At 43.8% G+C, this 23,768-nt stretch overlaps 1 protein-coding gene across 12 annotated transcripts in view; it reads right to left on the reverse strand.

The window, feature by feature from the left end:
• GRAMD1B (GRAM domain containing 1B) overlaps window positions 1-23,768 on the reverse strand; it is a 214,431-nt gene that overhangs the window by 28,899 nt on the left and 161,764 nt on the right. For 10 of the 12 annotated variants that reach the window (XM_079954674.1, XM_079954677.1, XM_079954670.1 and 7 more), the window contains 3 exons: window positions 20,977-20,997; window positions 17,027-17,050; window positions 3,065-3,149 (listed from right to left, as the gene is read on the reverse strand). In XM_079954674.1, coding sequence (XP_079810800.1) covers window positions 3,065-3,149; window positions 17,027-17,050; window positions 20,977-20,997 — 130 coding nt within the window. The remainder of the gene's footprint in view (window positions 1-3,064; window positions 3,150-17,026; window positions 17,051-20,976; window positions 20,998-23,768) is intronic. The other 2 variants (XM_079954675.1, XM_079954676.1) reach the window with 2 other exon arrangements.

Raw genomic sequence — 23,768 nt, forward strand, 5'->3', positions numbered from 1 at the left:
CCAACTGTAACTTCTCAATGAAGTCTCCAGAAGCCTATAAATACTCTTTGCTTGAGATGTAATGATTTAAATCAAAAGGTCCACACATCAAGATGAATGGCTCTAATGTGAAGTTATTGACTGAAACAAAGGCTCTTCCTGGTGAGGGTTAAATGTTCTTGTATGAGGCAACTCAGAAAATAGAAGTTCCTGGGAAGAGATGTTATTCAAAACCCGGTATTCACTACTACCTATCCCACTGTTCTCCTTTCTCAAAGAAAAGCTCTACTGGTAATTTCTGTTCAGTTCATCTTGTTTGGTGTCCAATGGAGGCAGCAAAAGTACTCTTAGTTGTTCTACCTTGCAGTTACTACTATCCATACTTATACTAATCCAACCCTAACCAGCCTCCTAGATAGATCCTAAGGCAAGAGTCAGCAATCTGTGGGCCGGATGCGGTCCAATCGCCTTCTCAATCCAGCCCATGGATGGTCCAGGAATCAGTGTGTTTTTACATGAGTAGAATGTGTCCTTTTGTTTAAAATGCATCTCTGGGTTATTTGTGGGGCATAGGAATTCATTCATTTTGGTTTTTTCAAAATATAGTCCGGCCCACCACATGGTCTGAGGGACGGTGGACCGGCCCACGGCTGAAAAAGGTTGCTGACCCTTGTCCTAATGTAAGATATCCCTTTCAAAGCCATCTTGTTGTTCTGTACCCTGGGGAGGGTTCTGTTCCATTTCCTCAAGAACTGTGAAAACTAATTCCTGAAATAGTTGGGTGGCAGGATAAACAGGTCCTGACCTAGTGGAACAAAAGATGACCTCATCCTCAAAGGGTTGGCTCAAGGATCAAAGTCTTCTTCTATGCTTTCAAAATATGGTGTGTTCAACCTAAAGGCCAAACTGGACAAGACACTATTAGTGTGATTGGAAACTTTTCTCCTGAAGCAACTAGCAGGTGCCTCAATCCAGCATGAGAGCCAGCAAAGTTAGAGATGCTGGGAGAGCAGGGTTCAAATCCCCATTTGGTCATGAAGCTCACTGGGTGACCTTGGGCCAGTCACTGGCCTACCTCACAGGATTGTTGTGAGGAGAAAATGGGGAGGGGAGAGAACCATCTGTGCTACCTTGAGTTCCAGGGAGAAAAGGTGTATATAAATGTAATAAACATCACTTGGGTTAGCTCCAATGGGACAATGGATTAAAGCCAGCCCCCCATTCTCACACAAGGCTCTTGATTCAAATTATGCTTCCATGACTGCTATTTCCTTTTTAAAAGTTATTCACACAGTTGCTAAATGTGTAAACAGGAAAGAATGAAAGAGGAAAGCTAGTTTGGAGAGCACTTATGGTGGTGGGAAACGACAGGAGATATGGGAGACTTATCAGAGAAGCACAAGGAAAGGGGACTTTTCCATCGGGTTTGGGTCCTAAGAATACTAATAAATTGATAAAGATCTACTCTTGTTTGTTCTGGATCATGTTTCAGAGTAGGAACAAAAGATAACCCTCTATTAAGGCATGCGTCCCCACATACAATCTGTCTAATAGTTACCAACTATGAAGTTATCTACTTAATTTCTGTCGTTTCTTTCCCATTACCCAGGACGTAAGCTTCTTCTTCGAGTGAGGAGACCACTGATTCAAGTCCTCAAAATGTTGCAATATATTTACTATTGCATCTGTCTTTGTGAACAATCGGGTGATGACAGCAATAATCAGTCATATGCGAGTCACATTCAAATCCACAAATTAAAACATTTTGTAAGCAGAATTCTCCTTACATAACCAAGATTATTTAGGCCACTTTCATCTTAGCTGATTTCTCTACTTTTACGCTCACGTTAAATTCCTTTAATTCAGTTTCCAGTTCTGATCACTTTTCAACCCAGTTTCTTTTGATCTCCAGTACTTCTGCAAACAGGTTTATCTCTCTGTCCATTATCACTTTCAAGCCTGGATATTTTTGGTGAAATGTCAATCAAAATAATTAAATATAAGGAGCACTTATTCATTATCAGACACCATCTACTCTGAATGCCCCTGGGTTCCTTATTAATTTATTGCCCTGTCAGGATGCACAGCAATTCTGCAATAATTCTTAAAAAGGGGGAGTGGGTACATCTAGCATGATTTTTTGGAAATCTCACAAACTCCTCTATTCCCAGTAATGTATCAAGATTGTCCCTTGTGAGGGAGAGACACTTTGTAGGTCCAAGACAAGGAATAAAACAAGTTGAAAAGTAAAATAGTCCCACAAGAGAAAATATCAATCCATGGATACAAGAAGTACTTAATTTTCACTACTACTTGCTGTTAGTTATTATATCTGCCTCAAAATTAAAAGATCTGAGATATTATATTATTTATTACGTGTCGACTAAGAGGATCTGCACATAGAAAGCCTTCTGATGCAAATACACTTCTCCATTATGATAGTTCCCATCTTCAATTATTGAAAAACAGTTTGCCATATAGAAAATTCATCCATATAGGAAAAATTATACTAGGTTTTGTTTTCATCTCTGTCACAGTAGCAACTACCAAATGTTCGCTAACGAACCCAACTGAAAGCTAGATAAGAAAAATGATACTAAGAGGTTTTCAAGCGTTTTAAGATAGACTGTTTCTTACAGTTGCTAATAATTGCCCTTCCTAACATCTCTGTAGGTGCAGATAACTTGTTCAACAGAAAGCTACCCAAAGTATAGTGAAACGAGCGCAAAGGACGAACTTTAAAATTTGAATAGCTACTTTCTTCAATACCTGTTGGCTTCCATACCATCTGCCCCCGAACCACCATGAAACTGATGCCAGGTATATTCCAAGGACGACAATTAGTCAGACAGGTAGGAAAACGAGTACCAAGTTCAATGATGTCCCCAAAAATCTTAACTTCTACTACAAGGGAAGCAGGTACCCAGGGTCTGGCCTCTCTCTCTTTCGGAGATACTTAACCTTTGCCAGGGATGAAACTTTCTGCATCCTGACTTAGAAAGGCTGACATTTACAACACAACCGAAACCTCTGCTCTCACCAACGGGGGGGGGGGGGGAAATACTGGGGGGGGGGGGGGACTCACCAACTATGAGGCGCTCTGAGTCGGGGAGCTGCTTGAAGAGTTTCCTGAAGTCTTCGTTCCGCTGCTTGTAGGTTGGGCTCAGCACCTGCGAATGGCGGAGAGTTCATTAGAAAGAAAGGGAGGTAAAGAAGATCAGAGGGAAAGCGGCAAGAAGGGTACACTATATAAGGATACGTTAACATCTCTAACTAAGCTTGGGGAAGGCAGTGGGTGGTGAAGGAAGATATTGTCCCACTACAGAACGCTGCAGAAAGGAAGAAGGGAAGAAGAAAGCTAGTTGGGAGAGGGCTTATAATGGCGGGGAACAATAGGAGATATGGGAGAGAGTGACAACTTGTAGGAGTAGAAGAAGAAAATGGGGATTTTCCATTCTGTCTAGATCACAGCAGAGTCCCAACACCATAGGAGAGGGTAGGACATAGTCTGCATCAGAAGCCTCCCAAACATTTTAATCAAAGGGATCCACATTTTTCAAGCAACAATTAAAAATGAAGGTACTGTTTTTTGACATTTAATCAGGACAACCTTATGTTATTTTATCAAGGGTTCAAAATTTGTTTTGGCATGGACCAAGGCGGCAAGAAAGGAGGACAGGCCAGCAGAAGGTGTGGGGGAGATAATAGTCTTGCCCTAGGCTTACTTTATATTATCAAGGCGATTTATTTAATCAGATCTGTAGGTGGAATACTGGACAGCATTCATATGATAAACGGATACAGTTGTGGCCACAGGTTTTATTTTGAACCAAGAGTCATAATAGGTGTTCTATAAAACTTCATGTTAAGGAGGGATAATAAAATAAGGGATAAAATAATGGGAAATGTGGCAGGACGTTCCCATTTATAGCATCCTCAGGAGGCAATTTTTGAATTGATGGAGTCTTATGTTATGGAGCAAGGAGACATTATGGGATAGGATTTCCCATCAAATAAATAAGTAGTCACACTAGAATAATGGCAAATGGATAGCTTAATCTGGAATGTTCTGGGGAAATGGAAGCTATTTGGCAACCCACGTACAGTCATACCTTGGATCCAGAATGCCTTGGTACTTGTCCATTTTGGCTCCTGAACGCTGCAAACCTGGAAGTGAGTGTTCCAGTTTGTGGACGTTCTTTGGAAGCTGAACATCCAATGTGGCTTCCAATTGCATGCAGGAAGCTCCTGCAGCCAATCAGAAGCCATGCCTTGATTGTCAAACATTTTTGGAAGTCGAACCGACTTCCGGAATGGATTCCGTTCAACAACCAAGGTACGGCTGTATATAGTATATACAAACACATGCTCAAAAAGTGAAAACTTGAAGGGACTTCCACAACATTGGTGGCAACTCAGGCTGGTGTAACTAGCGCTGAAATCTAACAGCTTGAGTCTTGGTGGGACCAGATATATCCTCGCTATCAATCCAATGAAGAAACCATTTTTATGGCTAGGGGTAGCCCAGACCAGTTCTGGTTCAGCCAGGAGGAAACGCACGATTGTGAATGGATTAACAGACCCAAGAAGCAGCCATGAATGGTTACAGGACGATGACTGGTTTGTTTGTTTTTTTTTAAAAAAAGCTCATTTGCTCAAAACTGGGCTGCTGCTGGGAGTTCGAAATCAATCTGTAATTGTTTTTGCATCCTAGCTGTTCTTTCGTTGGGAAGAATGTACAAGGGGTACGGCTCCTGTGTGTCAGTACGGAACCCAATTTGCAAGTTTCAAGGTAGTGAGCATACTGCAACTTTGTTGTGATGCTGTAGTCCTAAGCAGCAATGCATCCTGAACCCAGCTAGAACTTGAATTATTCCTGCTAAATCTCTCTTATTTTTGATAAAGTAGGAATCCTGTAGGAACAGGAATTCCAGCTGGCTACACACCTTCTTACGCATTACAAAAACTTCTGAGGTCTCAGCTCAGATAAAAACAGCCACATAATCACACAGAAGGAGCCCCCCTCCGCCTCAAACTGTCAAGCCCTTAAGGATTTAATTGCTGTATCTCATTTTGGAAAGGCTGAATGCATAACAACTGTGTTCCATATATATGTATATGTGTGTGTGTGTGTGTGTGTGTGTGTGTGCGTGCGTGTTTTCATGTGCACACGCATTATGTTTCCATAGTAATATACGCTAGACAACTACAAATGTCCTGAAGTTGTCGCTTGGTAAACAATTATCAAAAGGCCAAGAATGGGTTTTTAGTTGACGCTAACCTTAGATGAAGGCTAAGTAAACTAGATGGAGGAATCTAGACCCAAAGTTTTGCAAAAACCCAGAGAAAGCTAAAGGAACCGGGATTTCATTTTCAGTGTGACTTGACTGAGGCGCATAAGGGGGTGATAAAGGCTGTTACTACTGGATTCCAAACCTTCCCTATGTTTGTGATGGATTAGGATAAGCAGTTCTAAAATTTATTCATTGCATCCATCAATCACTGCATGCAACGATGCCTCTAGGCGACACACAAGGCAATACAAAATACACATTAAAACACGTGGAATTAAAAAGGGGAAATAAATTTGGCAAAGGCAGATTCTGCATGCCAGCAAAACCTAAGTGAGCAGAGGGAAGTTAGCACAAGAACATCCATGTGAGAGGGAGGCATGGCTTTGGCAAGACGACACTCACAGCTGGAATCTCTTCCCATCCAGAGCTGCCATAATCTTCGGCGAATTCATGAAGGCGCTCCAGGTACCATAGAAGCCTCTTGTCCTCTAGGTCCAGAAGAAGACTCCAAACTGCTCCGCATTCCGACAGAGAATCCATGATGTCATTTGCCACCTTTCACTCTCAGTCTTTAGGGGTACATGGATTTCAGGAACAAAACAAAACTTTCCCTTCAGGACTCAGCAAAATTATTAATAATAGTAGATGCTTGCTTTAAAAGCGCATTAATACTATCCACTCCCACCTCACATGTGGGAGGGGAAGGGGGAGGCAAAGAGAAAAGAATAATCAATCTTCTAGCAGGATGCTTTGGGAGAAACAAGTTCATTCAGAAAAGTTTATTCACTGACGTATTGCCTTGCCTTCCTGTTGCCCAGCGGCTTTGCAGTGGCGCCTTCAGCTGGAGAAATCCCAACAATGTTGCTCGCAGCAGACTACAGCAATGTCACACATGCAGGCACCCAGTCTGCAGGACTCTTGGCAGGATTTGCATCTCAGCACGTAGGCACTGTCCAAATCGTCTTGGGCTCTGGCATGGCAGCAATGATTTCCACATCACGTAAGGCGTCCAGTTCCAGGTTCCAATCTTCTACTGATTCTCAAGAGTCTGCTGGCATCTCTGGAGCAGTGAGAGCTGGTTTCAGCCTTTTCCCTCCCAGAAGGCGTGCACGAAACAGCAGTTTCTGAACCCTGTCCAGGGCCTGCCCCGGACACTCCTCGTTCAGGCTCTTCTCTCCAAAAAGGCAGCTCTGCTCTCTCGTTAACTTTTCTTGTGGGAGCAGCGGGTGGGGAAAAGATATTGAAATGACTTGCACGCGCTTTAAGTTTCAGGGTTGTTCTGTGGGCCAATGCCCTGAAGTAACCCAGCCTCAGTCCTTCCTTCCAGCAGATGTTTCCTGTACTGCAAAAGTGGCTGGACAGCGTTTGTGTTGGGGCTGGGGCTGGGGCTGTGGGGGGGGGGGGGAGAAGGCAGAGAGGCCAATCTGCAGAAGCAGAGATGATGAAATCAGCCCCAAGAAAGCCAGACTGCTCTGTTTTGTCACTCGGTGACCCTCTTGCCTCATTCTGCTCTCTTTGCAGAAATATTCAGCAGCAAAGGTTTAGTTTTTAATCTGCAACTTTTATTGTGTGCAAGAAAAAGAAGTTGAAGTTCTGCCAATCCCCCACCCCAGGTTTTATTTGAATCAATAATTTCTGGAGAACATGTGGTTTCCAGTCCTCTTCGCTTTCCACATTACATAGTCTCAGTTTTCACTAACAGCAAACTAGACTTCGACCACATTCAGCCTATACGTTAGCAGCACTATGATACCAATCTAAACGGTCATGACTTCCCCCAAAGAATTATGGGAGCTGTAGTTCGTTAATGGTGCTGAGAGTTGTTAGGAGGCCCCTATTTCCTTCCCAGAGTTGCAATTCCCAGAGTGGTTTACAATAACTTATTGTTCACTGGGAACCCTGGGAACAGTAGCTCAACAAGGAGAATAGGGGTTGCCCAACAACTTTTAGCATCCTTAGCAAGCGGCACCTCCCAGAATTCGGGGAAGGGGGGAAGCTAGACTGTTTAAAGTGTCATGCCACTGCTTTAAATGGATCGTGTGAATGTGGCCAAAATGTAATGAAAGAATCCAAAACAGGATATATAAGGTACGTTCTGAAAGCTGGGGTGTTACACTGTGGCATGAGAATTACTGTAACATGAGTGCTGCACAGGAAGATACACAAATATATGTAGATGCTGTTTAGGTAGGTAAATGGACCTGGGTATAGGGTCAGAAAATACTGGTTCTTAAGACCGGTGTTTCCTAAACTTGGGTCTCCAGCTGTTTTCGGACTACAATCCTTATCGTCCCTGACCACTGGTCTTGCTATCTAGGGATGATGATGGGTGTTGTAATCCAACAGCTGGAGACTCAAGTCTGGGAATCCCTGCCCTAGACTGTAGAAGACCCCCTTTCCTGCAACCTAACAAGAGAAAATTATTCATTGAACAGATACTTACCAACAAGTGTGGGTATTATACTCTTAATATGGGTGCATACACACACATTATGTGGAATTCAAATATAAGGGTTAGGGTGTTTCACTTTGCAAAGTTTGAAACGAGAAAAGTGGATACTGTATTTTTCGCTCTATATGATGCACCAGACCATAAGACGCACCTAGTTTTTGGAGGAGGAAAACAAGAAAAAAAATATTCTGAATCTCAGAAGCCAGAACAACAAGAGGGATCGCTGAGCAGCAAAAGCAGCGATCCCTCTTGCTGTTCTGGCTTCTGGGATAGCTGCGCAGCCTGCATTCGCTCCATAAGACGCACACACATTTTCCCTTACTTTTTAGGAGGGAAAAAGTGAGTCTTATAGAGCAAAAAATATGGTATATGGAAAGAGACTGGGCAGTGCAGTTAGGTGCATGGCCAGAAAAGAAAGTGGGTGGCAAGATCTGTCTACGGATTACAAGACGACACAAGAGCAGGCTACAAGATGGCCTCTCTTATCCAAGTTCTGTTACATGCTCCAAATAAAGAGGAATCTAGATATTCCACAATAAGTTCACAGATGATTGAATGAATGGACAACATTTGTCTGTCACAAATTTGCCCCTCATAAAGCTACGATCCCCAGCACCCTTAACCAAGTACAGTTCTCAGGATCCTTTGCAGGAAGCTGCGTGCTTTAAATGCATGGTGCAGGTGTGACCATAATAATCTCCAAAACTGAACTGTTCAAGGTAGGTTGGGTGAATTTGTCTCTTGACATGAGCTGCGAATGATAAAAAGAACTTAAGAAATGGGAACATTTTAAAAAACCCAAAATGAAACAAAACGTTAAATGCAAACTCGAATTTATTTACTTATTTAATTCAGAACATTTCTAACACCACCTTACATTCAATAGATTTCCAGGGAGGTGACCAGCAAGTTTTAAGCAATAAAAAGCACAACACTACAATTAAACAGCCATAATGTGTTGTTGGGACGCAGGTGGCGCTGTGGGTTAAAGCCTCAGCGCCTAGGACTTGCCGATCGAAAGGTCGGCGGTTCGAATCCCTGCGGCGGGGTGTGCTCCCGCTGCTCGGTCCCAGCGCCTGCCAACCTAGCAGTTCGAAAGCACCTTCGGGTGCAAGTAGATAAATAGGGACCGCTTACCAGCGGGAAGGTAAACGGCGTTTCCGTGTGCGACTCTGGCTCGCCAGAGCAGCGATGTCACGCTGGCCACATGACCTGGAAGTGTCTCCGGACAGCGCTGGCCCCTGGCCTCTTAAGTGAGATGGGCGCACAACCCCAGAGTCTGTCAAGACTGGCCCGTATGGGCAGGGGTACCTTTACCTTTACCTTTAATGTGTTGTTAGTTGGTTTTTGCATTTATGGGTGTTGCTGTTAAACCTGGAGATGTAGATTCATCATCATCCAATATCACCATTGGTTGAACTAACTCAATAGTGGCATTGTCCATTCTCCTTCCGAAAGCAGGAAGAACATTATACTCCCATTGATAAATTATACTTTGCTTTTAAAAATGTATTCTGAAGCTCATGTTCCAATTTTCTTCTGCCAACATTCAGCTGAATCTTGCTTAGCATGAGAAGTTTGTTTCAACCTTGTTTACCAGGCTAACAGCTAAATAAAGCCAGGATTCATACCAATGAATATTAGTGTTATCATGAAAAAAAGTTTGTTAAAGGGAATGTTTATTTCAGGTTTGATTTGCAAATGTTTTATCTACCAAACAAAGCTTAAGTGGTGCATGCTCTGGTTATCTCCAGCTTGGACTACTGCAATGCGCTCTACGTGGGGCTACCTTTGAAGGTGACCCGGAAAGTACAACTAATCCAGAATGCAGCAGCTAGACTGGTGACTGGGAGTGGTCCTGAAAGACCTACACTGGCTCCCAGTATGTTTCCGAGCACAATTCAAAGTGTTGGTGCTGACCTTTAAAGCCCTAAATGGCCTCGGCCCAGGATACCTGAAGGAGTGTCTCCACCCCCATCATTTTGCCCGGACACTGAGGTCCAGCGTTGAGGGCCTTCTAGCGGTTCCCTCATTGTGAGAAGTGAGGTTACAGGGAACCAGGCAGAGGACCTTCTTGGTAGTGGTGCCCGCCCTGTGGAACGCCATCCCATCAGATGTCAAGGAAATAAACAATTATCTGACTTTTAGAAGACATCTGAAGGCAGCCCTGTTTAGGGAAGCTTTTAATGTTTGATAAATCATTGTATTTTAATATTCTGCTGGAAGCCGCCCAGAGTGGTTGGGGAAACCCAGCCAGATGGGTGGGGTATAAATAATAAATTATTATTATTATTATTATTATTATGGCCACCACTTCCTGAAAATAAAAGAGGGGAAGCCCTCTCCCCCCCCCCCTTAGAACACAACAAACATGCAGAGTCTTGCACAATTTCAGCCATATGTAGTGGGCTTCTATTCTCATTTGCTCGAATGAAGGGAAAGGAATCCCATAAACGAGAGAGCGCAAATGAAGACCTTCTACTTCTGGATAAATCAATGGGCCTTTGGGCTGGGGAACATGGAGTACACTTCCAAACTCACATGTCACTCGTGCACATTCAGCACCGCACAAATTTGAGAAGGCAAGAGCTTAATCCAAGCATAGTGGTGTGTATTAGACTAAGATCTGGGAAGCTGGGGTTCTAGTCCTGAAGTCATGAAGTCCACTGGGTGGCCTTGGGCCAGTCTCTGTGCCTCAGCTAGCCTACCTCACAGGGTTGTTCTGAGCATAAAATAAGGAGGCAGAGAACTGGGTATGGCACTTTGAGCTCCTTCTTGGAAAGGTGGAATATAAAAGGAAGGAAGGAAGCTTAAGGAGAGGGCAATTTAGGGCAGATAATTTGGAAGTGAGGAATAAAGCCTTTTCCCAACTTGTGGTTTCTCTGCACCCTCCCCATGCTGTTGGATTCCATAAGGACTGATGGTATAAAATGGCCCATGTATATAAAAATGTGCTTAACCCTGTGTATTGGTCCACACACAGAGGCAGCAGCTATGCCCACCAAGGACACAAATCACTGGTGTGCAAAATGTTGTATGTACGTACAGTGGCTGGAGAGGGAGAAATGGAGCATCTGCCTTTTAAGCTATGATGCTGGCTGCATGCAACACCTACATGGCAACACCTGGTTTATAATTTGGTCCCCAGCTGCAGGCTGGCTGCTTTAGAGTCAATGCCTGTGTCTCCCCTGTGCTGATTTAAAGGAGTACCCCCTTATCTCTGGTTCCCGGATGATGAGAAAACCTATTAGATACCGATAAGGAAGATGTTGTCTCCTATTTCCGGATGCCAGCTCCACCCCTGAAGAAAAAGGAGCAGCTCTCCAAAGATGCGGAGGCGGGGTGGTAAACATTAACCCTACTGCAAACACAGGGAGCTGGGACAGGATGGCACAGGGAAGAGGGTGGGTGGGCGAGGCAGATTTCACAGGGGAATAACTGTTTCATAGGCTCCAGCTGTTTGTTTTTGAGAGAGAGAGAAAACACCCTGAAAAATCTCTGGACAGGAAATCCAAGCTGGCTGCAGAGAAGAAGCTGGGAGGCCTTGAAATGTCAGCAGGGGTTGGATAGGAAAAGGAGAAACAAGGAAGGACATACACAGCATGCATTCAAAGTGCTATGGTGCCATTTTAAACAGGAATGGCTTCCCCATCCCCCCAAGAATTATGGGAGCTGTAGTCTGTAAAGGGTGCTGAGAGTGGCTAGGCTTCTTTTCCCCTCAGAGAGCTACAATTTCCAGAGTTTCCTGTGGAGATGGACTGGTTGTTAAACCACTCTGGGAAATGCAGGTCTGTGAGGAGAAGAGGGATCTCCTAACAACTCTCATCACCCTTAAGAAACTACACTTTATTTATTTATTGCATTTAATCCACCCTTCCCCCACCAAGGATGCCAAGATGCTGTACATGGGTTCTCCCCCTCTCCATGGTTCTTCTGGTCTCCCAAGTCTTAGCACGGAATTATAACCATGACACCACGACCTTAGATCAATTGACCTGATCCTAAACTCCTGCACCCACAGCTTGGATCAGTAATTGGATTTGAACTCAGGCCTCCCAAGTCCTAGTCCAACATTCTAACCACTACACCACACTGGCTCTCTGAAATGTATGTTGTAAACATGGCCACAGACGCACACTCCATTCTAATTCAAGGGTTGTGGTAAGATACAATCAAAAAGGTTCGCAGTGGGAGCCAGTAGGGCAGGCATAGGCAAACTCTGGCCCTCCAGATGTTTGGGACAACAATTCCCATCATCCCTGACCACTGGTCCTGTTAGCTAGGGGTGATGGGAATTGTAGTCCCAAACATCTGGAGGGCTGGAGTTTGCCTATGCCTGCAGTAGGGGGTGTCTGCCATGCCAATCTCAAAGGACAGGAGTTATGAAGCAGGCTAGGGTCTTATATATTTGAGAGAATAAAATTACCCCAGCAGCCTGATCCAACTCAGAAGAAAGTCCGATTAACTCCACTGGGATTTGCTCCCCGTGGTAATAAGGCACAGGATTGCAGCTTCAACATTTTTCACGCAGGCTGCATTGTGTATTGCAACCAGCAGGGGGAGCTGATACATATGCATCACACTGGTTCCATGGGCTGGCTGCTGTAGACCCCACTATCTCTGGGAATCCCCCCAAACAGTGGGTCCTGCTAATGTCAGTGGTAGGGTGGAGGACCCTTCCTGAGGGCTTCACACTGAAAAGTCAGAGAATCAGAAATTAGTTAAAGGGAGGTTGAACTTGCACTTATCTCTCACACTTATTTCAGCAAACTTTCCAAAAAAAACCAAAACCCCCAAAACACACATTTAAGGTGGCACCTTTGGTCAATTTCAGTTTTCCAGAAGAGAGAGAAGGGGCTCTGAGCCTGGGAGAGCCACCTAGCTAAGAGTCTGCAATTGAGGGGAGATCTGACTCAGCAAATTCCTAGCTCATGCTACTATGGTAAAAGGTTAAAAAGGTAAAGGACTCCTGGATGGTTAAGTCCAGTCAAATTCAATTATAGGGTGTGGCGCTCATCTCCGCTTTCAGGCTGAGGGGGACAGCGTTTGTCCACAGACAGCTTTCTGGGTCATGTGGCCAGTATGGCTAAACCACTTCTGGTGCAACGGGACACTGTTATGAAAGCCAGCACACAAGGAAGCGCCATTTACCTTCCCGCCACAGTGGTACCTATTTATCTACTCGCACTGGTATACTTTCGAACTGCTAGGTTGCGGGGAGCTGGGACAGAGCAACGGGAGCTCACTCCATCACGCAGATTCGAACTGCCAACCTTGCAATCAGCAAGCCCAAGAGGCTCGGCGGTTTAGACCACAGTGCCCCCTACATCCATCCCACCAGGGACATGCTGGCCAGCCAGTTCTGGTCTTTTTCGAGCAGAGGCCAGCAAACAGAAGTTTAGAGGCCAGTTGATTCACATGGGTTAAATTTCACACAGCAAACTTTTAAAACTTTTCCAGTGTTGATCTATAAAGTCAAAAGGTGCTCTGTTCCTACAATAGTAGATTGAACAGACACACACATGCATGCACGAGCCCTTGGATTTCAGACAGGTTCAAACAACAATTTGCCGCTGCCTGTTTTAGACAGGTGTTTCATATGCAACCCTAGACTGAAACTCTTTTAGATGCAAAGACAGGTGGACCTGGTGTAGCACATAGGCAGAGAGCATGAGAGAAGGGCTGTAGCTCGGTGGTGGAGAGGGCATTCAGAGCAGCTGTCTGTCTGCCCAGGGAGTGGGCAGTGCTGAGCAAGGTGGCCCAAATCATATGACTCGGTGCAGGACAGCTCCCTATGGTTCAAATCTCACCACAGATGCAACGTTCTTCCAGGCTCGCAATAAGGGTCCGATAATTATGGTGTTGGGGAAGTCGCAATACTGACCTATGATACAGGTTTGTTGGAAAGGTGATCGTAATGATGCACATGGACTGCTTTGAGCATTCACGAGCCAAACAACTGCTAGTGATTGGTATGTTCAAAGGCTGCCTGCCAGAGCAGGTATTTACTGCCCCAGAGCAAGTGTTTATGCCTGTAGCCTGTATGTTGCAGCTGACCTTTTAAAATATGTCTAACTGGAGGAAAGTTGTGGCCTGCTTTTCTGTGTGTGTGTGTGTGAGAGAGAGAGAGAGAGAGAGAGAGAGAGAGAGAGAGAACCAGAAGCTGAGTGCTCAAATCCCTTTATTGCTCAGCAGAGAAAAGCAGCCTCGCATGTGCTTTGCAGGCATGACTGAGAATGTTCCGGTGTGATCAGAGCATTTGTGCAGAGGTAGGTTTTCTCTCAATGTTTAATCCCAATAAAAAGAACTTGGCAACAAGAAGGAGGCTACAGCCCTGGGGAGTGGGGGGGGGGGGTATGTGGGGAGGAACTAAGTTAACCTTTACCTTCTGTGATAACTTCATTTTTTAAAAAAATGATGTACTAACTTTTGTTAAGTGAGAAAGCCTAAGACTTCAAGGACAATAACCTGATATTTAGAAAGAAAGAAAAAACCCATGTTTAACCCCCTGCCCACCAATAATAATAATTTCCCCCAGAGAATGTGAACAAAATGACCCAAACTTATACTCTCTCTCACTGTAATTTTAATTGTATTGTATTAAGTTTGACTGGTTAATTGTAATTTAATTCTACTGTTGAATTTTAATTGTGTGTGGTTTTAATATTTATTATTTTAATTTGTTTCATTGTATTGATTAATTTTAATTTAATTGTACTGTTTATTTCTGCATTCTTGCATGTTATTGAAATGTGTGTCCCTGCTTAAATACAAAAGTTGTGTTTTTTTAAAGTTCTGCTTTGTTTTTGCAAATTTATAAAAACAAAGAAGAAAGAGAGAGAGAAAAGAAGAAAAACAAAGGAAAGAGGATGGAACCAGCAAGAGGAAGAAATGAGTGGGAAGTATAACCTTTCCTAAGTCTCCCCCAGTCTTACATTTTATTTTCCTTTTAAAAAAAAAAACCGAACAGACAAAACTCACAATACCTGCTTCTGCACCAGCCAATAAAGCCTATTGAAGGTATTGTGAAACCAAAGCATGGCCGATTTAAGCCAGGTCCTGCAGTGCTGGGCATTATACAGAGGTGGCCTATGACTCACAAAGCCATTTTTCCCAGCTCATGGAGAAAATTTTTGCTGGCACCAACTTTCACCTGCTCTGCCTTTGTCCCATTTCTGCTCTGTTGGGCGTACCATGTAGACCTCTCAAACTATGCTGCCAATTCCACCATAAGATGACATCACGGCATCTTATAAACCTCATCATCTTATAAACTCCCATCCTTTGTGGGAGCACAATTAGTGCCAGCGCCTTCCGTCAAGAGTTTGGGTGTAATCTTCGACGTCTCGCTTTCTATGGAGGCGCAGGTTACAGCTACAACAAAGGTGGCATTTTTTCATCTCCATCGAGCTAAGCAGTTGGTCCCTTATCTCTCTCGCCCTGACTTCGCCACTGTGATCCATGCGACAGTCACCTCCAGGCTTGATTATTGTAACTCACTGCCCTTGAAACTGACCCAGAAATTCCAGCGGGTGCAGAATGCCGTGGCGAGACTCTTCACGGGGTTCTCGCCGCGGGAGCACATTCATCCAGTGCTATACCAGCTGTACTGGCTCCTGTTGGAGTACAGGATCAGGTTTAAGGTGCTGGTTTTAACCTTTAAAGCCCTATACAGCCTAGGACTCTCGTACCTATGGGACCGCCTCTCCTGGTATGCCCCACAGAGGACCTTAAGGTCTGCAAATAATAACACCCCAGGGAGATTAGACTGGCCTCAACAAGAGCCAGGGCCTTTTCGGCCATGGCCCCGATCTGCTGGAACGCTCTCTCACAAGAGACTAGGGCCCTGCAGGATTTGACATCTTTCCACAGGGCCTGCAAGACAGAGCTGCTCCGCCAGGCCTTTGGTCGGGGTTCAGTCTGATTCTTTTCTATCTGTATAAGAACAAGCATTAAAGAGGTCTCCTAGCCTGCACACAGGTCCTTTATAAGACCAGTGGTAACAGTTGGCCCTGGAGAATATTAACCACTCTCAATTTTACCTGTGGACTGCCATCTGTCCAGATTTTAATTTGTTCTGAACTAATTTTAAGATGTATTTTAACTGATTGATTGCCTGTTTTTATGTTCTTATGTTCTTTGTATACTGTCTTAGTTTCATGATGTTAGCCGCCCTGACCCCAGCTCCGGCTGGGGAGGGCGGGTTACAAATAAAATATTATTATTATTATTATTATTACTAGTGCTCAAGGGATCCAGGGGGTTGGGGAGGTAGGCAGCTAAGGAGGAGGGCAGCTCCTTCGCCATGCAAGGAAAAATATGCACCCTCTTAATAATCATATCAGAACCTGGAACTGAACGGCCTCCATGCATTCTGCATGCAAATCAAACGTATGCTGAAAATCATTTGGGAGGCTAAGCAAACACAGACTTGGGATTATACAGAAACACACAGGTGGGACTTGCCATTGCCACGGAAAAGAATGAAACAGGAACGTGGGAAGGAGCGGCCTCTGTGGACCAAAAAGGATAATGCAAGGCAAAACAGCCTAGTAAAGAAAGGATCATATCAGCACAGGAGGCTGGACAGAGATAAGAAGGGCAGTAAAAAAAACAGCAGGAATAGGGCCAGTACTTCCAATGGTAGTAACAAGAAGCTAGAGCTCTTAAGAGACGACTTGCACCTATTCTAAGGCACAATTCAGAGGACAGTTGGTGAAGAACAGCCCTTGCTAGACATTCCATCATTCGCATGATTAAAAACCAAAGTATGGATTCTTTTTCATTTCCACAACCCTAACCAGACACACAAATTTAGTTAGGTGTGCTGTGTTTTAACACCTCTTACTGCCCCCCCCCCGTGTTTAATTTATAATATTATTTTATGTACACTTCTTTTCATGTACACATTTTGGGGGTTTCAGTTGTGTTTCACTGATAATTTTACCCACTCAACTTATGTAGGTTCCCAGCATGTATTGGGGAGCCAAGGTCATCAAAGGCATGGGAAGCCTATACAATAAGAACAGCAGAATCACGGCTGCAGACTGTTAACTGCATGGATAAAGGAATGCTAAAGAGGGCTAACTTCTGTCTAATTTTATGCAGAGCTTCCTAAGTATTCAGCACCAGGTAACCCAAAGTGTGACATATAATAGGTGTCACTGGCACAGTAAAATAGCCGAATTTGCAAACTTCAGTTGGGGGACTGGCCCTATTTCAGCACTGCTTGTTTTTACCTGGTGAAAGGGTAAAGAAGAACTAGGATAAAATAACCCAGAAGTACACAGCCAGTGCTTACTCTGCGGATGTGCTGTCGTTCATGCTGAAAATACATGGAGAAGAAACAAGAGAACAGAAATAAAATAAAGAGGACATGCCAACACTTGCATGCACACACAAACCACAGAAACACAGAGAACTATGCGGCAAGGGGGAAATGTCACCTTCTACCTTTCACCATCAAGCTCTTACTATTATGCCCATCCTCTTAAGAACTCAGATCTCTCTGTATGTGTCTAGCCACATTACTTGCTATTCACATAGCCAGTTTCCAAATGTAATATTTCTTTCCAAAATAGTGATTCTGGAATCTGGAATACTTTGACACCTAACCCATCCTCCACAAGGGTGTTTCAGGAAAGATTTGCAAATGAGAGATTGGATTCTATTCCTGAACAACTTCATGCGGCTGCAATATTTGTGTCAGTTGCATTCCTCCACAAAGCAAAAAAAATGATCTTAGGATTTGAGGGGATTCCCCATCTAACTCCAATTGGCTTTCATTGCTCCTCCCATTTTCCATGAAAACGGGAGCTCTTGAGAACCAGCCATGCTGCCATATTTCTTCAAAATGGCTTCCCAGTTCCTGCTAACGTCTCCTGTGCCGGTGCAAACTAGAGACAATCCTGGTTTCAGAAAGTCTGGAGATCGTACAGTCGTTTCCATCTAGGACTCCCCTCTGCATATAATTTAAAATGTATAGCCTGGGGTCTAGCTTTTGTGGCTAAAAACGTCAATTATATCTACCTGAAAGCCAAAACCCTGTTATAGGAATAAACTCCGGAAGCTTGACAACTGTACCATTTAATTTATGATTGTGGAAAGCAGGGTGGCGAGTTTGTACCAGTTGACTTGGAAATAAGGGCATTAGCAAGTATTGCAACAAGGATTCCTTCCCCTTAGCATTGTATGCTTTCATGGACAGACCATGGCCAATGAATGCTCTTGGTGGGGCTGATATACACCCCCTCCCTGAGCAGCACACGCAGAGAAAGGAAGCCTATAGCTTCTCATTTGTTTGCCCATTAAAGGGACACGGTTGCCTGCAGCAGGGTATTCCTGGTTGGCTTGATCAGGGAAGGAGAGGGAGCAAGAAGCATTAATCAGGACCAGCCATAGTACTTGAAGTTGACTGCTAGAGACAGGAGAAGCTTGAAGGAGCCCATGTCAACACAGTTCTCAGTTGTGCTCATATTTGAGATCAAAGCTGTCATCCTGCAGCAGAAGGCAAAATAAACTAGGGAGACCACAAGTGGTCACATCCTTTGGGACCAGACCAATGATACTTTCTATAATGGATAATGTTCTGCAGTGATTCCCATCCCCCTCCATGAAATATTGTTCCATTTCTAGCAATACATTATTTCGTAACATTACTTGGCAATGTAATGAATGTATACCATTAACAGTCAAACTGTGCAGTAATAAACTATTTTCAGGTGACTATACCCAAGAAGTGTGTGCATACTATATGTGCACACAGAGTTCTTCTGGAATACTAAAATCAGTATGTTAACAGTTTTCATGCCTTCCTTATTCCACTTAATTTTTTAAACTATGCACCGGCAACATGCTACTAGAAAACACATGGAATATTGTTTTCAGTATGTAAAATCAACATGTCATTCTACTCCCAGTTTTGTTAACCAAATATAAATCAAAGAAGCATGCTACATCAGATCTTAAAGGGTTTAGGGCTTTTTTTTAAAGCCCATATAATTGGGGGGGGGAATCACCCCTCCTTCCTATCCAGCTGCCCTCTCTCACAAAGGTGGAGCTCTAATTTTAGACAAAGTTTAGGTTCTGTAGACACCAACAGATCTCAATATTGAATTAAATTCTAAAGCTGAAAGATCCAAAGACAAATATTCCTTGGATTTGCTTCTGCTGAGACTACCTCCTGTACACCTTCTTCCCTCAGGAGACAGGTAACAAGCTTTAGGAGTTTGTGGTGTGGTACTGTACCCCTGATCCACTGGAACCACTATCTCAACTTTCAAAACATTTTGCAGAAACTGTGTACACGTTCACATATTGACCTTGTAAATAAGCCCATAAAAGCTACCAGCCAGTTGGGCTAGTAGCCTGTTTCCACAATGGCAGCTGCAAAGGAGAAGCCCCATCCTTCATGGCTGGCATGGAAACACAAACTTCTAGTCTCTTGACAGGCTAGTAAACAAATAAAAGCCTTCTACCAAGCAAACTGGAGTGGATTGTCTCTCCTCCTCCAGCCCTCTCAGCTTGCTTGGGGTTCCTGGTTGCCTATGGCTATCTGGCAAGTTGTTAAAAATAGCCTGTCTTATACATAATTGCCTGTAATCAATAGATCAACCCATTTGCAATTTAGCAGACATTTTCTGGGACTCAAAACATGATCTTAGGCAGATAAAGTTCCTAGCCAAAGCCTTGGGGCATAGATTTCTTCCCAATATGGCACTTGCGTCCAGACAGAACATTGAGTGTCTGCGTTCAGTAGCTTCCTCTGGTTTGGCATAAGGGATTATGTGTTTCAGAGAGCTGAGACTATACTGACATATTTTCAATGCTGCCCCAGCTGCAGACCTAAGGCATCTTTGCATCATTCACATCACTCTGTGCCTGCATTGCATGGTCTTTAGTCAAGGGCGCTGGAAAGAGCACTGGAAAAAGAGAGCATCTGGTTTTTATGGTGGGAGGAACCAATACTGAATGTCTGCATGATATCCACTTAATTTCCCTGCATCAGAGATTCTATGGTGATAATGGATGGGAAGGAATTAAGTGAGGCAGGGGGAACCTGTGGCCTTCCTTATGTTGGACCAACTTCCACAGCCCCAGTCAGCAAAGCTAATGGTTAAGGATGATTGGAGCTATAGCTCAGAAGTGTCTGGAGGGTCACACATTCTCCACTCCCCACTCCAAGGATGTTAAAGATGGAAGGAAGCTGAAATACATCCCTAAAATTGGATATCAGAAAACCAAAATGGTGCATCTAGATTCTCAAGAGGATGGGGAAAGAGCATGTTAAATGTTGTGAGCTTGGCATATATGAGGATGAAGCCTGTCTCTGTGCCCTTAAAACAGGGGTACCAGATCTGAAGCCCTGCACATATCACTGGACTTCCACTCTCATCAGCTCTAGTCAGTTTGGCCAATGGTCAGAGATGATGGGAAATGCAGTCTACCAACATCTAGAAGGTCACAGGTTGCCGTTAGCCAACCCTGTCTTAAAAGCATATGCAAGCTCCAAATGGAAGCATACAAGGGAGTATTCCCATCAGAGAATCTGTCCAGCAAGGGATCAGACCACAATCCAGGAATATGGCTTGGAAACTCACAAAAAGAAAAAGCACAGAAATATGTCTTGGCTAATTTACAGCCAGAGTTCTCCAGAAAAACAAATTAAGAGCTCATGGTACAAAGAAACTGATGTCCTTAGTGATGCCTATCTAATAACTTTGGGGCATGTCCACACAGAGCTCAATCTGAAGAGAGAGGAAGAACCAGAAGATTCTTCTTATGACAGGTGCAAACAAGGAAGAGGGGCATGGAATCAGACCTGCTGTGCAAAGCATGAGGGAGGCAGAACATCCATCAGGAAGTGAAACAGGGTATTGCAAATTCTAAAGGAATAGGTCTTTTTTTTTCCCCCAGCCTCAAATTCCTCAAACCATTTTCATCTCTGCCATCTGGCTGCTCTGGTAACAAAAAACTACACCCTTTTCTAGGATCCAGCAGAAGTAACAATGAAGGCTAGGAGGAAATCCATGATGTGCAGGCCAGCACACAAACCTGCCCGTCCACTAAAAAATCCTTCTTTATCAAGCCAATGCTCTTGCTGGCTCCAATATCTACCTGCCCCACATCCCCATTTCAGAATTCAAATGTCCGATGTAACTCTAAGACCTCTTCTCACCCATCCCACCTCTATCTCCTTCCCACCCTCCTTCCATGCATGCATCAAGGGATAAAGGAAGCTGAGATACTTACATTGTACCAACTCTGGCTTTTCTGTAAGGACAAAATAAAAATAAAAAAAGAATCAGTTAGTATGGAGGTTCTGGCACTAGGTGAAGAAAGGGGGAATTAAAGAGAAAGGATTATATCAAATTTTGGTAATGACCACTAAAACCAGACAAGGGAAATGTTAGAGACGACATGGAATGTGAAGGGTCCCAGAACGCAATTTTTGGCACTTATCCCAAAATGGCCAAATTGTAACAAGCAGGAAATGAGCGTCCTCATTCATACTTGGTATGTCACTTCTAACCTGGAAATGCCAAGCAATGATTGATTAGCAATCCTCCTGGGGCTTTCACATCAAATTCAAAACTGTACAATGGAAGACATGGAGGTGTAAGGGAAAATCAAGCCTGTGAAGCTAGAATTGCTGCTGTAATATAAATGCTCATCTAGGTAAAGTTTGGACACTTCTCTCCGTTTTATTTTTCTCATCAGCAAAATAAAGCAATGGTGGGTTCTTCCTTAAGAGGACACTTAGGGTTGCACCCAACGCTAGTCATACTCAAGAGTAAACCCACTGGAATTAATAGACATTAAGAGATCTGTTGGTTTCAATGGGTCTGCTCTGAGCAGAAATTAGCTGGATGCAAACCTTATGATGCACACTTCTTTTAACAGGCCTGATCCTGTAATCCCTTACATTAACTACATCTGTATAAGCAGGTTCGAGCTGTGGAAGGTGGGGCTGGGGAGTATACAAGAAGCTGGACAGCACATTCACACTTTTAAATGCCCCTACAGACACCACCCACACCTGTCTGGTCCTCAACAAAGTATATACACGAAGTATCGAATGTGGTGACAGTAATAATAATGCAACAAAACAACAACACCACAAACTGGCTGATAAGTATAAAACCAAATTTACTAGAATAATAACTAGAATAGAGATAGACCTATAACCATTCAAGCAACAAACATACTAAGGTGCCATTTGCAAAACAAAGCCTGGAGATACTGTAAACATGGAGTCGATAAATGTACATGGAGTGGATAAAGTTGTACATTTATCCACTCCATGTTTACAGTATCTCCAGGCTTTGTTATAAGCCAGTTTGTAGTGTTGTTGTTTTGTTGCATTTTGGTCCTCAACAAATACACACAGTCTGCACTTTTGCCAGCTTAAATGGCAGGACCTTCAGCACTGAATTTTCCACCATTCATTCATTCATGACTTGATTGTGTCCTTTTATAGGTTCCTCAGCTGCAACAGAAAGGCCCACCGGCCCGTTTCATAGTTTACTTTCAGCTGTTGCAGAAGAATAGACCATGAAGGTCACAATTTTCATGGTAGTCTGCTTGCATAAAGCCATACCCTATGTGGTTCAGGTAATTTGCATCCACATGAAGATTGGCCTGCTCTAACTGAAATATGACATAACATTAGTTTTATGTGAACATTGGAATGAGTCTCTATTGAGTTAATATATACCGTCCTGGAGCCACAATTAACTTTTTTTCCTGCCATAAGCAAACGGGAGGAAACAGTGAAAAGCTCACAAGGTGGTGCAACAGTGGAAAAGGCACATTCAGTGCTAGGAATTATTAGGAAAGAGAATGAAAATACATTGTATCAGGCTACAGTTTGGAAGCACTCATGAACTTGGATCTGAGCCCAAATGCAAAAGCAACAGCCATTGCCAGGAGTGGGCTTGCACAGCTCCTGCCGGTGCACCAACTGCATTCTTTCCTTGGGACACAAGAGGGGGTCACAACGAAAGATGCTTTGGCTTCTTATCACGTGAAGTGTTGCAAGCTGCTCTACACGGAGCCGCCATTAAAAAGTGTTCCCAAACTGCAGCTGGTCCAAAATGCCGAAGCTCGATGGGAGAAGGTTAGAGGGAGCATGAGACTCTCTCATTCCAACGATTATACTGGCCTTCAGTCACTTTCTATGGTCAATTCAAAGTGGTGGTTTGACTTTTAAAGCCCTAAATCATAGGTAGGCAAACTAAGGCCCAGGGGCCGGATCCGGCCCAATCGCCTTCTAAATCTGGCCCACAGACAGTCCAGGAATCAGCGTGTTTTAAAATGAGTAGAATGTGTGCTTTTATTTAAAATGCATCTCTGGGTTATTTGTGGGGCATAGGAATTTGTTCATTTCCCCCATCCCACAATACAGTGGTACCTCGCAAGACGAATGCCTCGTAAGACGAAAAACTCGCAAAACGAAAGAGTTTTTCGTTTTTGGAGTTGCTTCGCAAGACGGATTTCCCTATGGGCTTGCTTCGCAAGACGAAAACGTCTTGCAAGTTTGTTTCCTTTGTCTTGCAAGTTTGTTTCCTTTTTCTTAAAACCATGCATTCACTTCGAGGAGCAACTCATAGCACGTGGTGTGGTAGCCTTTTTTGAGGTTTTTGAAGACTTTGGTGATTTTTGAAGCTTTTCCAAAGTCCGTGCTTTGCAAGACGAAAAAATCGCAAGACGAAAAAACTCGCAGAACAAATTAATTTTGTCTTGCAAGGCACCACTGTATAATCTGGCCCCCCACAAGGTCTGAGGGACAGTGGACCAGCCCCCTGCTGAAAAAGTTTGCTGATCCCTGCCCTAAATGATATAGGACTGGGACACTTGAAAGACCATCTGCTTAGGTATTTAAGATGTGCAGGTGAGGCTGTCTCATTGGCACCTAGGGCTTTTCTAGTGGCTGCACCTTAACTCTGAATTCCTTCCTTTGGGAGCTTTCCCCTGCTTTCTCTTTAATGACATGACCCCAAGGGGGTGTGTGGTTGTGGGTGTGTGTAGGGAAACAGGGACTT

Source organism: Podarcis cretensis, assembly GCF_951804945.1.
Source record: "Podarcis cretensis genome assembly, chromosome: 15".
Lineage (NCBI taxonomy): Eukaryota > Metazoa > Chordata > Lepidosauria > Squamata > Lacertidae > Podarcis > Podarcis cretensis.